The sequence below is a fragment of the Aspergillus nomiae genome (genome assembly GCF_001204775.2).
Source record: "Aspergillus nomiae NRRL 13137 chromosome Unknown contig00301, whole genome shotgun sequence".
NCBI lineage: Eukaryota > Fungi > Ascomycota > Eurotiomycetes > Eurotiales > Aspergillaceae > Aspergillus > Aspergillus nomiae.
In genome coordinates, this window is record NW_015378356.1 from 27,329 (window position 1) to 40,230 (window position 12,902).

The 12,902-nt window shown below is 49.3% G+C and overlaps 5 protein-coding genes across 5 annotated transcripts; 1 reads left to right on the top strand and 4 right to left on the bottom strand.

Moving 5' to 3' along the window:
• Nucleotides 1–22: 22 nt before the first annotated feature.
• On the bottom strand, nucleotides 23–1,246 carry ANOM_008961 (uncharacterized protein; the record flags this gene model as incomplete). Its single annotated transcript, XM_015554217.1, has 3 exons — nucleotides 23–76; nucleotides 131–322; nucleotides 908–1,246. The coding sequence occupies 3 exons, from the start codon at nucleotides 1,244–1,246 to the stop codon at nucleotides 23–25; spliced, it is 585 nt and encodes a 194-aa protein (XP_015403900.1).
• Nucleotides 1,247–3,258: 2,012 nt separating this feature from the next.
• ANOM_008962 (putative C6 transcription factor Aro80) lies at nucleotides 3,259–5,651 on the bottom strand (the record flags this gene model as incomplete). The annotated part of the gene is made up of 4 exons (XM_015554218.1): nucleotides 3,259–3,947; nucleotides 4,001–4,917; nucleotides 4,982–5,384; nucleotides 5,444–5,651. The coding sequence occupies 4 exons, from the start codon at nucleotides 5,649–5,651 to the stop codon at nucleotides 3,259–3,261; spliced, it is 2,217 nt and encodes a 738-aa protein (XP_015403901.1).
• Nucleotides 5,652–5,858: 207 nt separating this feature from the next.
• ANOM_008963 (uncharacterized protein) lies at nucleotides 5,859–7,667 on the bottom strand (the record flags this gene model as incomplete). The annotated part of the gene is made up of 6 exons (XM_015554219.1): nucleotides 5,859–6,054; nucleotides 6,175–6,817; nucleotides 6,888–7,156; nucleotides 7,210–7,381; nucleotides 7,439–7,499; nucleotides 7,545–7,667. The coding sequence occupies 6 exons, from the start codon at nucleotides 7,665–7,667 to the stop codon at nucleotides 5,859–5,861; spliced, it is 1,464 nt and encodes a 487-aa protein (XP_015403902.1).
• Nucleotides 7,668–8,059: 392 nt separating this feature from the next.
• ANOM_008964 (isocitrate lyase/PEP mutase family protein) lies at nucleotides 8,060–9,257 on the top strand (the record flags this gene model as incomplete). The annotated part of the gene is made up of 3 exons (XM_015554220.1): nucleotides 8,060–8,549; nucleotides 8,649–9,130; nucleotides 9,192–9,257. The coding sequence occupies 3 exons, from the start codon at nucleotides 8,060–8,062 to the stop codon at nucleotides 9,255–9,257; spliced, it is 1,038 nt and encodes a 345-aa protein (XP_015403897.1).
• Nucleotides 9,258–9,805: 548 nt separating this feature from the next.
• On the bottom strand, nucleotides 9,806–11,164 carry ANOM_008965 (putative C2H2 finger domain protein; the record flags this gene model as incomplete). Its single annotated transcript, XM_015554221.1, has 1 exon — nucleotides 9,806–11,164. One exon carries the CDS (start codon nucleotides 11,162–11,164, stop codon nucleotides 9,806–9,808), a length of 1,359 nt encoding a protein of 452 aa, XP_015403898.1.
• Between the last annotated feature and the right edge of the window lie 1,738 nt (nucleotides 11,165–12,902).

Here is a 12,902-nt window from a genome sequence, read left to right on the forward strand (position 1 = left end):
GTTTACGCACACAGAAGTATATTCACTTAAAATAGACACTATTCTGACCGCGGTGTGCAGCATCGGGAAGTTGATTCTGCAGGATCCTTGTTAGCGAAACCTGCAATTTGTGGCTGGAAAGTCAAGTCACCTTGATATAGAAGAACCCGACTTGTATGTAGGCCTCGTAGATTTCCGTCGCTAGTCTCTGGCGATCTCTACGATCTGGACTGCTCAACGATGCGACGTCGGTGATCGGAATATTCTCAAAGTCTGTCACAGGTGGCTTTTTGGATCGATAAGGCTGCTCCATGATGGGTAGTGAGATGTTGGTGGTGTCGTTCTGTGGTTTGGGTATGTGAGTTCCGTCCCTTATCTGAAGATAACTCGCTACCCCGCTTTGATATCCTGAGTTCATCCGTCCTTCTAGAAGATATTTAAATTATCTATCTATTATTGGAGAGCCCCCTTACTCCGTGGCTGTATATTGACACATTACAATAGGTCTCCCTGGTTCGGTAGTACGTTTTACCCTATAAGCTTAGTATGTATTGATCCTGGCGTTTTGATACAGCCATGTGCTCTAGAACAAGACGTATGTAAAAGGCTAGTTCTCCGCAGTACGTCATACAAAGGATGTATATTTGGAGATGGCAATACTTCATCACTCGATATATCTTCCTAAGGAACAGCAATGTAAATATCGATACCGAACACGCGTTCAGGCCCATATTCCCAACCTATGCCATATACCAAAACCCAAACAGCCATCTCTCCATCCTCAACACATATCCCACTAGGCATTCCATATCAGCCCACCTCTCAACTCCTTGCCAAACATATGCAGTCCAACACTAACCAATCAGGCCATCCCCACTCAGCACCAGAAACTTCCTCGGTAGGTAATCTGTGTGCATTGGCACGGTACGTTACCACCGCAGCAATTATACGTCACTTCTGAGCCGGGCTCAACTGGCACGTCCAGGTCGTATGATCCATGAGGTGTGTCGTAGTGCAGCTTTCCCGGCTGGTGTCTCCAATCCGTAGTCGTTGTCCATTTGGCCTTATAGCCATCATTGCAGGTTGCATCGCAGGTAGTTGTCACCGCATTGCAGTTAAAGCTGCAGGTTTGGGTGCCGTCGTCTTTCAGCTGCACGTTCCAGGAGGTAGAGTGGGAGACGAAAAGGGTGCCGACAGCTTCGAGACATGCTTGGGCGCATGGGAGGAAGATGATGGAGAGAGGGAGGAGGGATTTGGGAAGCATCATGAAGAGTTTGGAATGATTTTGGAATTGGAGTAGTGGTGTATTGTAGAAGATAGGATGGAGACTTGCTTCTTTACTTTGTGCGAAGAGAAGGCTTGGGTTAAATAGTTTTGCTTCGTCTGTCCATTGTTCTGCTGTTCTGCCCGGGAAGTATACATAAGTCTATACACATACTGCAATCTATCAAGCTTTGTAGGGTTACATCCGGGGGAGGCTTTGTGGACGGCTATACCGAATCTACCACTCTAGTGGGAAGGATGAGGTCCACCGGCCCGGTCATGATCTGGCATACCCCAGCTTAGCGGAGGGAATTAAATCCCGATAATATGGGGTTGGACTGTTGCCAAGTATATTAATACTTTTAGTGCTTTGACTCAAGGCCTTCGTTATAATATGTGATGTTCCGAATCTAATCAATATCCTAATTAGGAAACCCGACAATGTAGTGCAGAAAGTCAATGGACTTCGATCATCCCCAGGATGATGTTTTCTCCCGTATTCATTTATTCATCCAACCTTATTTTGGATTTTCTTATCCTATTCAACGCTTGGTTCGGGGTTCCTAAACAGCGGCTCGTTTAATTGTATGCCTCGAAGCTGGTTAGGTCTCGGCAAGCTGCCGATACCATCGGCTTTACCGATGCGAACTGAGATGAGATGTTCCAATATCATAGCAATTTATCACTTTATCTTTATTCTTGAACCGAGATCGCTGTGTATGTACCTGAACTTTGCTTATATTTAGTCCTTTTTTCTTCTCTACCCATTCTCACATAGCTGGTCAAGCCTTCGTTCTCCCAGATTGACGCATCACCCTTGACGCCAATTATTGCGGTTTAAACCCAGAACAACCTACCACAAGCCGGCACCTCATCAAGATAGAAATGAGCCTGCCACCTTGAACACTTTACTAAACGTTCACAGTCCCAAGCACGACATGAAAGTGCTACAAACCAAATCCCCAACGGTCACATGCTTGCTATCTAAAATACCACCAAGCAGCCCCTCACGTCGTAGCGCCACAGCATTTGGTCAAAATCTGCGCCCGAAAAATTCCGGCCGTCGCCATTGTATTTTGCATTGATGGCGCGAGTCCAAAGACCCAGCGATCCGTTGCGTTAGTCCGGGGAATATTCCGCCATATGATAGGAGTTGTATCCCAGTTTCCTCGACGCAACGTACAGTGCTGTGCATATTGTTAGCCTCGCCTGTCCGATGGGAGCTGAGGTTCGGTCTAACCCACACATGATCCCTGTACGGGACATGCCCAGCGCGAGTACTTTCATCGGTTTCTCGCGATGCGCCGGTGGCTGCATTTGCGGATAAGCCACAGTGGGGAAGGGGATGCTGGGCCATGGTCGCGAGATCTCCAACCAAAGTTCGAGAATGGACCAGAGGAGAACGTGGGTATTAGTCCCATGCATCGGTCGACGGCATCTATATATACGATGCTTTTGCCTGGTGGCGTGGGAGTGCGGGTTTAGCGCCAGCGATGTTGGTCTTTGTTTCCCTGGCCTCCAGGATCTCAATCCCTGCTGCGTAGCTGTCTTCTCTTTGTTTGCCTAGACCGTTGAAGTTAAGCCAGCGTCAGCCTTGTTGTCTTACTAAACGCTTGGCACGCTCAGGTCTTGCTTTTCAACCGCTGGTGTAGCTCAGCAATTGACATGCCGCGATGCTACAACCCAGATTCATTCTATATAAGTGGGTATGGTGGCTTTACCCATGGCCCTGCAAGGAGTGCCAGGTGTACGTCTTTCTTGACTACTGTTATACTTACTAATGATCTTCTTTTCTAAAGGGGTAAAGCTCTGGCATTAATAGGAAATGGTCGCAATGCCTATATGCGTTATTTTTAGAACCTATGAAACTGTATAATCACGGTTAAGACCTACATTTGTCTATATACCCTGATGTATACTTCGTCGCCGGTGGTATATCCTCATCCGGCCGAGTGATGGGTAATTGATCGATATAAGAGTGAGTTCGACTCCAATTACCAGACCCCAAACCTCACTTCATGACGGCAAGTTCCAAATAAAATCCAAATCCAAATGCGCCGAGTCCAATCCGTAATCTAACTGACCGCTATCATCCCAAGTGCCGAACGGCGCCATCAAAGGATCTATTGGTAACCAAAGCCACTCATCTCCACTTTCATCCAAGTGTCCTAGCATAGGGTCATTCGACCCTTGCACTAGTTCGGTCTGCCCCGGTGATGATAGAGAATTGATATGCTCCTGACCTTCCAATTGAACATCCTTCTCTCTCTCCTGGGCCGAGGTCATGAAGGTCTGTCGCAGACGAGAAACATGGATCTGCAATAGGGCTGCGTATCGCGATATGAGCTGCATGTCGTCTAATGGGCTCGATTGCAGGGTAGTGATCGTCTGCTCAAGGAGATGTAATGATGCGTGAAGCTGCGTGGTTCGGACGCCTAGTGCCAGGGCTTTCATTAGGAAGATTGAGGAACTGATCACTCGTAGGAAGACGCGGATTGGGAGGTATTGAATGCTGGGTTGGATAAGTAACCATTGCAGGATCTCGGTCGACCTATTGATGACTTCGTCGATGCAGGTGCGGTCAGTGGTCACAGACTGGGTAGGTGAATTGAGGATGTTTTCGACCAGCGATTGGACTTTGATGGAGTTTGTGAACACTTGCAGATATTGGTATTCGACGTGCAGGATGGATTCCAGATGAGAGTCTGCATGCCTCATTAGCAAGGGAGACAACAAGACGGGGGCTACGGTGATCTACTCAATGTTGGCCGGCTGGCCTGCCAGCGGTAGAGCATGCTTTCCCAATCTTGTGACGACCTGCTGTCCCTCATCGCATTACCAGTCCTGGGTATTGATGGGAAATGTGTGTCTGTAATATCTTTAGCTAGTCGGATTAAGTCAACCCATGATGCCATGAAATACATCCATTCCTTGTCCACATAAGGACAATCCGTGATACCCTCAGACACGTTGACTACCGGCATCTCTGGGACAAGAGGCGTGCACCCCAGCCGGGAGGCAAGCATGCCTGCAAACACATACAATAAAGAAGGAAGACGGCGACGTCTCCACTCTAATTGTTGCAGATAGGTTACTGCGTCCGACCGCATACTAGACACATCATACTCATCCTTCCTCTTTCCACTATCACCCCTAAAAATACCTAGCTCATGAGCCAATGCCAGCGCAGTGCTCACTAGCATCCACGACATCCGGTCAGAGCGTCTAGTAGGTTCAACGACATCTTCCTTCCAGCGATCAGACATAGGTATCTCTTCTGCTGATGCCGGAGGATCTCTGAGGTCTGGCTCTGTAAGAATCAGATCTGAGTCCCATCCATCGTTCTCCAAGGGAAAGTTGAGTGCCCGGGGATACCATTCGCACATGAGGAGAAGTGCTTCGATCGAACCAACATGTCTTGTCTTTGCCTTTGAGAGCTTCTCCTGACCTAGCATGATGCGGAGGAGTAGATGCTGGTAGTGCTGCCATAGTCGATTGTGAATGGAGTATGCTCGGGAGGTACCACCAAATCCAGGGAGACCATGGTATCTTGACGAAATCATTAATATGGTGCAGCAAAGCATGGGTTCCTGAGTCACGAGCCAGTAGTGGTTTTCGGGCGTATTGTAGAAGTCGGTTAGAATGGGCGACAGAGGGAACATATTCTGGAAGAATCTGTATTCGTTAAAGTCTGGCCCATATAATTGGCTGTATGGAGCCTAGAGATCCGTAAACCTACAGCTCAACGAGAATGACTGCTTCACGGGCCTTGATCCATCCCATCCTAACGAACCGACAAGCGTTCCATATTCTGAGTACATCTGCATGAACGGGACTTCGCCCTTCACTATTGGTACTATTTTCCGTGGGAGTTAGTGATGTAAATGGAAAGGGGTTTGGTATATCCCCCTGTAAAAAGAGATCGAAAGGGTCATTTCCAGAGGGAACCAGGTGCTCTAAAGCCTTTACAGCATTCCTATTGGTATCTGACCGCATCTCTCCATCTTCTAGAATGAAATAATCAGAGTTGTTATCTATGATAGTGGGCAGCAGAAACTCACCTTCTTGCGATGAGTTCTGTTGAACTTCTTGCGTACCATCGCTAGCAATCCTCGAACGGGTGGCTCTTGGCATATTGGAGTCTTGACAGTTTAGGATTGGCGCATAACCCGGATAAAAGACGAAGAAAATAGCACCATACCAAGGTTCTCTCTCGCCCACGGCCTTTTCTCCGTAAACCGACAGTCCAGGTTCATCTTCTTACACCGAGAACATGGTGCCACACTTTCTTCCCCAAGCTCACATTTCGCTTTCCTTTCTCGGCAAGGGATGCATGCCTTATATGTACGACGGTAAGTATAGTCGGTGACAGCTCGACTGCGTGGCGGACGGTGCATGGCTGCATGCATGTAGTGGTGGCGGAAGAGGAGGTTAATTTATGTGGGGAAAGGTACATGCGGAGACTTTTAAATAGCCTTTTGGTTATTTTAAATCAACCCTAATTCATCTGCAGCGTCACTAACTAATTACGGTTACGGGTGGGGAACCGGCAATTGACATGTATTACTTGCATGCTCCTAGGTCCACATCGTCATGCATATCACAGTCAGAGTACCCTAAGTCAAGTACCGAAACTGTGGGTGATTGTCTCCCTCCCTCGTAACATCTACTCGGGCATCCGGGTCCACCGTCCCATATACTCGGTCACGTCGCCTGTTCTCATGGCTCAATTTCAGATACAGCCCTAATGCTAGTACTGCAATCAGACCAGTCAATGCACACCCGATGGCACACCCCCTAACATAGAATGGTCTGAGATTGTTTATTAGCTTGTATCCATTGCACCAAGCGAAGCCACGTTCAAAGGAAGAAAAGACAAGAGAGAAAAATAAAAGAAAGCGAGAAAGATTAGGAGAATAGAGAGAAACTCACCCTTCAGAATCCGGAAAGGCCGAGCTGCTCACAAAACTCGAACACTGACCGAAAACTGCCAAGATAGCCATGCCAGCCCCCTTCTTTGAATCCCCTCCCTGGTTGTTCAACAACCAAGTGATATTAATCGAAAGAGCGGGAAACACTCCGCAGGTCGCCAGCCACACTCCAAAATATCTCACCCCAGTTTTATGTTCATCCTCCACCGCGGCGAGGATGAGGTATCCTACCATACCGACCATGGCAGACACAGTGATCACTAATCCTCTATGTCCCCATCGATCAGATATAATGGCTGCCACGATGCAGAGGAGGAATGACGCGAAGTATGGAGGCGCCGAGAGTCCCTGTGCGTTGACAGAGGTATAGCCCATTTCTTTGATAATGGTGGGAAGGAAGTTGGACAGTCCAGCAAAGGAGTAGTTGCAGCAGAAGTGGATTGTCATGTGGACATAGTTCTTATAGTCAGCTAGTCCTTGGAGGATTTGTTTCCATTCCATCCGGTTTTTAGCAGTCTGATCGACGGTTTGGAGGCGTTCAACAGCTTGGGTTTGTTCGGTTTCGGTAAGGCATTTGGCGGTTCCTGGAGAGTCAGGGAGGCAGAGGAAGACAACGATGGAAAAAAGGACTGTTGGTGCTCCTTCTATACAATGTGTCAGTCTGGTATCAATCAGAAGCTTTGTATTCATCCTTTGAAATAGGAAGCGACATACCAATAATAAATAGAAGACGCCACGGCGCGATGGAATTACGGATATGAGTAATGCCAAAGGCAAGTGCACTTGCGAAGCAATTTGCCACAGGTGACATTCCCAGCAGCATGGAGACACGGAATCCAAGTTCCCCTCTCTGGTAGAATAACGATAGAAAGTAGGGTGCGCCTGCCCCAAACGCAGCCTCGAATATACCCAATAGACAGCGGCAGACAATTAGCTCAGCCAAATTCGTCACTGCACCACTGCACATCGCGGCTGCTCCCCAGCTATATTGGTTCAGCGTTGATCAGCCCACTAGTCTCAAGGCCGGCAAACCTACCAGATACAAAGAATAGCAACATAAATGTGAGCGGGTAGAATCTTCCACAAGACTGTAGTCCATTCAAATAGAATGTAGCATATGTAGAATGAGTACAGCACCCAGGACCATTCCTTGTCGTCGAGACCAAGTGCCGTGTCTATGCCAGCTGTCTTGGCGTTTCCGATGTTTCCTGTGCGCATTAGTCTGGGACGATATACTGGTAATGGGAGGCAAGAGCACACTGTACCTCGGTCTAGATAAGACAATATGTACAGTATGCAGACTATTGGCAAAACGCGACGATCAAACTGTCCGAGTCAGCCCTAAGCCCCTTACTTCGATATAATACATACCTTTCGGCGGATGGATGCCTGGTCCGCGGACCGCACATGAATGTGCTGACCATCTTTTGCATCTTGGAATTGTGCTTGCTCCAGATGAACAGTTTTAGACTCCTTGACTTCGTTTTCGCTCATTGTTAGTCAAGTTCAAGTCACTATATCTCAATTCGAATCTGAGGTAGACACGAAATGGCAATAGCGATATCACGGCTCAGTTAATCCCCACAGCCCCATGTCCAACAAACAAGTATACCATATTTATATCTGTTGCAGGTGAGCTTCCCCGCATTGACCTCCCTTCCCCATGGGGTAGGGTTATAGCATCCCCCTACACCGGGTATCCCGCCCCAGCGCGGATAATTGGCAATATCCGCAGTCAAATACCCGCACGAACTATACGCCTTATCGCCATCAAAACAACAGCTATATAACGTCCACGATCGCCTACCCTTGGTTTCAATACATCATCACAGAATTCAAAGCACATAGCATTCCACTGACCAATTCCACATCACCACTTGTTCAAAATGACTCTCACCGAGACAACCCCCTACCCCTTCACCTTCACCACCAGCCCGACAAACCAGCCCTCAAGCAAAGATGCCGCCAGAGACCAGACCCTCACCCTCAAGAATGTCCGCGGCAAAATCCCCTCCATCCAAGCCTCCACCCTCCGCACCATGATGCTTGAGGCGCACTCCGACCCCACAAAGATTATCGCCCACGCCTGCTCCTACGATGGCCTCTCCTCGCGCCTCGTGCAGGAAGCCGGCTTCCCCATTGTATTCCTGGCCGGTTACGCCGTGGCCAGTTCTTATGGACTCCCGGATACGGGGTACATTGCCATGGCGGAGATGTGTGACAAGATCCAGGAGGCCGTGCGCGCGACGGATATTCCTGTTATGGCAGATGGGGATACCGGGTACGGAAGTCCCATGAATGTCAAGCGCACGGTGGAGAGCTTTGCAGTTGCTGGTGCGGCCGGGGTGATGATCGAAGATCAGACGTGGCCGAAACGTATGTCCCCCGTTTCTTTTCCTTTCCCCTTACTTTTGTTGTTTGTTGTGGTGGATGGGAAGACCTGGCCATAGATCCAGAGACTAACAAGATGCGTAGGATGCGGCCACACCAAAGGCAAGTCCGTCGTATCGAGAGGCGAAGCGTACGCCCGGATCCAAGCGGCCGTTGATGCCCGGAACAACGGCCAAGATATCTTCGTTCTGGCGCGTACTGACTCCCTAATCCACGGATGGGAGGAGGCTATGACCCGGGCGAAGGAGTTCAAGCGCATCGGTGTAGACGCCGTCTTCGTTGAGGCATTACCCGATCGCGAGGCGATGCAGAAATGTGTGCAGGAACTACAACTGCCTGTCTTTGCGAATATTATTGAGGGCGGGCTGACGGAGAACCTGTCAGCCAAGGATCTGGCTGAGCTCGGGTTTTCGGCCGTTGCGTATCCGTGGACGCTTGTGGCGGCCAAGCTGAAAAGTATTCGCGAGACGCTGGAGGCGTTGAAGAGGAGTATGACTACTGGGGCACCGCCCATGATTCTGGACTATGCGGATGTTTGTGAGGGCGTTGGATTTAATAAGTATTGGGTAAGTCCAGTTAGGGTTTCGTAATGGGCTTCCTTGAGGACTTTCGCTAACTGTGACTTAGGATCAGGAGGTGAGATATGAGTATAATGAGAATGGACTGGTGGGAAATGGGAACGGAAGAGGATAGTGGGGGTGGCATAGCTTTGGGTGTATTTAACGATATGATACGATATAGCATAACTGATCGTTAGTAACTTTGCACATTCTAGGTTTACACGCGTCCTCCATCGTGGAGTCAAGATGCTGACCTCCACTTCCTTAGCCCATGTTCGGGGAACATCTGGTTAGATCACAATAACCATAGATACCAATAGGAGGACGCTCAATTAGATCATAATCCAACGACCCATAGATTCGCTCAAAGCTAGGTGCAATCTAGATCTCTATGTACTCGTCTGCGCGCAATCTTGAAATTCCAGGTAAATCCATTAAATCCTAAGTGCTCATGGGTATGTTGCAATATAGCATATGGGGCGTCAAAATCAACAGAGACAACAAAAAAGGCTACATCAAACACACAAAGTAAGACCTATCAAATACAGGATATATGTCATCAATCATGCCAATGCACCGCCGTGCGCTATTATAGGATTAAAGTGAAAACGTGATGCAAGAAAAGAGCTTAGCCATGAATGCAGACAATGCAACGAAAATCAAAAGAAAGGCTCATTACTTCTAACGGCGAGAGGCCAGTTTCCACCTGCCGCCACCCCAGGACAAGATTCCTTCCTGGATAGCCCAGTCGCGAAGGGCAATGTCCTCCTTCTCCGAGTCCAGAGAGACATCACCCTTCTCGTAGTGGCGACCGACATGCTCCATCCGCAGATTCCAACTTTGAAAGCCAGCGAACTCCTCTCCGCAAAAGCCACATGCGCTACGAGGCGGCGCTCGGCGTTGTTCATGCCAACATCGAATGCGCACCGCCTCAAGGTCCGCATCAAATTGTTGTTTCTCCTCTTCGGTGGCTTGGCTGGACTTGGCCCAGGGTGCGTGCATCCGACGGTGGTGCTGGGTGAAAAGATCTTTGCGGTTGAAATCGTTGGTGCAGCTCATGGGTCTGGCTCTGCTCGCATTGTTAATATTGCACTGGCCCACATCACAGCGATAGAATCCTAGCTGGACATGCTGTGATGTTACATGTCGCTTCCACTCATTCTTAGAGGCAAAGGAGCTAGTGCATCCATAGCGGGAGAAGGTGCAAACAAAGGTACGACGGGGCCGTGTGCCTTTTTTGGTCTTTGATTTGGCGGACGTCCGACAAACGCGGGCAGAATTGGAAGTAACAGGTTCTCTCTTCCGGGAACCCTTCTGGCTGCGGTTATTGTAACGCGTCGCCTCTCCCTGACCAGCGTGTTGGTTTGCCGGTACACGTGGGGGACTAGGCGAGACAAATGAGTCCTGGTCAGGTGCTTGTCCTGCGCCAAGATAGCTGAGTGTGTCGCTGGCATGGTCTAGTTGGCTGTGTTGGTGCATGTCATGGTTATGCATAGGGATTGACTCATTGCCTGGTATGCGTTCCGCGTCGAGTTGAGCATCGAGTTCAGCGATCGGTATGGGCATAGGATAGTTCTGCACAATCTGAGATGGAGCGACTGAGGGCTCGACATTCACAGAAGGTCCCGGGGAGCAAGAGCCCCAGTGATCGAGTGGCGGCAGCACTGAGTCCGCGCAGCTGGCCGGCGGGGACATATAGCATCCCATGTTTCCCCAATTATTGGTTGGAGGGGTTTCAGCTTCGGTGGATGAATAGCCACTACCAAAGGATGGGGAGACGTCGGACACCATAGGATAGGCTCGGGCCTCCATGCTGTAAGGTGAACTAGTTGGATTTAGGTGCACGCCTGGGGTCGATAGAGGCATGGACGAGGGAAGCCACGAATTCTTCATGGTGAAGTCAACATGGGATATCTGGCGTTCGATCTCGGCAGTGCGCTGACAAAACACAGGATCAGCAAATGAGTCTGGGTCTGGGAAAAGCTCGTAGTCCTGGGTGGTGGAATGTTGAGGGTCGGTAAAAGAGTTGGGGTCGTCCATCGTCCACGAGTTCCGGCAATCCTTTCTTTCTGGGAAAACAGATAGATGAAGGGAATTGATCGAGAAGAAAAAAAACACCAAGCGTCATAATTCTGGGCGATCACGAATTTTTATTTTCAGCTGAGAACCTCGAACCGCATGTGTCTTCACCTTGGGTGCCCATCAAGCCGGGCAAAGCCAGAACCAAGCTGAGAAAAGAGATGGCGATCGGCGATCCTGAATGGCTGTTGTAGAGCCGCAAATCCTCTGAAAACCAAACCGTCCAAAAAGAGTGATCGTCATCGAGTGGAAATACGTACTCCGACATTGATGGGAAGCGCCGCCCCTGCAGCGGTCGGGAATGATCATTTGGCGCAGACTGGGGCTACTCGAATGGACCAGTCGTAGCATTTTTCCTCCCCCCTTTTTCAGCAATTTTTTTTCGTTTAATTACTTTTCCAGCGAATCCGACAGGAGTCGGACAGGTGGCTGTTTGACTACAAGGGTGGGTGCCCTCGTGGTTCACGATTAGGGGTGGAGGAACCGCCATGATGATAGCTCCGAATGCTTGCCATTGGGGTAAATGATTGGATACAAATGCTCCAGCCTAAGAGAGCCTCACGCGCTGTCAGTCTGGAATGAATTTAGGTAGGGACTTCGGAAGATTCCATTCCAGGATCTGCTGTCGTCCACGACGGTTTTGGCTTTCAAAAGCCGCGTTTTCCACGTGCATATTGTCAATAAAGAGTATGCAGTGCAGTTGCTGGTCGCGAATCCTCCAAAGACGTATGGATGAAGGCAACCGAACGGAGAAAAAAAAAGAAAAGAAAAGAACAAGTCAGGGATCATTTGGAATGAAGGGAGATTTTTGCGCGAAGTGCAACCAAAGGCCAAGTCAGCCTCAGCGCCAGTACCCCCAGGCAGTGCTGCTAAGAAAGCCAAAAATGCATTAGTCCATGCACGACCAGTCCGCCGTACCCACAACCGCGACAGACTCGTGGGGAAAGGAAGCCTTATCGAACCCATCAGCGTTCATTTCCCCCATCGTAATAGCACGCGAACCAATTCCAGGTGTCAGCGGTGATGGAGCTGTCTGCAGGGGATAACTGGAAAGGGCAGGATCAGATGTCCATCATTCTCTCTCAGTGGCTGACAGTTTGGGGCGTTTTTCGCCCGTCCCATCGATGCATGAATGCATCCTTCTCTCTGACTCTTGTCCCGTTCAGGAATCGTAACGCGAGAGATCCTCGGTGCCGCAGTCACCTTGCGTTTATCCCACAGAGAGAATCATTGTGCTCCTGTCATTAAACGCGCGACATCATAAATAGCGTCCAGGGAGGGGAGACGGATCGACTCCAGAAGGTTGATAATAATAGATAGTCGAAGACCATGACTCCATTGTACTGGATGCGCCTAGATCAGTCCTGACAAGACGGCGCACGAAGAGAGTAAAGATTCCGAGAAGGACCTCAGGTATCTACCCATTTCACACAACCGTTTTACCGCCCCCAAACTACTTTAAAATACCGATGGTACACAGCGTGACCACCGATGGACGGCCATTGGGGGTGGTTATTGGTCTTCGGCAACCGGGCCCCTCAGTTCCAGTACCCGAAACCCTGCCCCAGAACCACGCTGGAATCTTTCTGGCTGACCACCATCTTTACGAGTCATGCTCTTGTCACTTTGCTTCTTTTCCTGTCAGTAAGCAAAAAAAAAACAAAATACTTCTTGCTTCTATTATTTTTTTTTTTCTTTT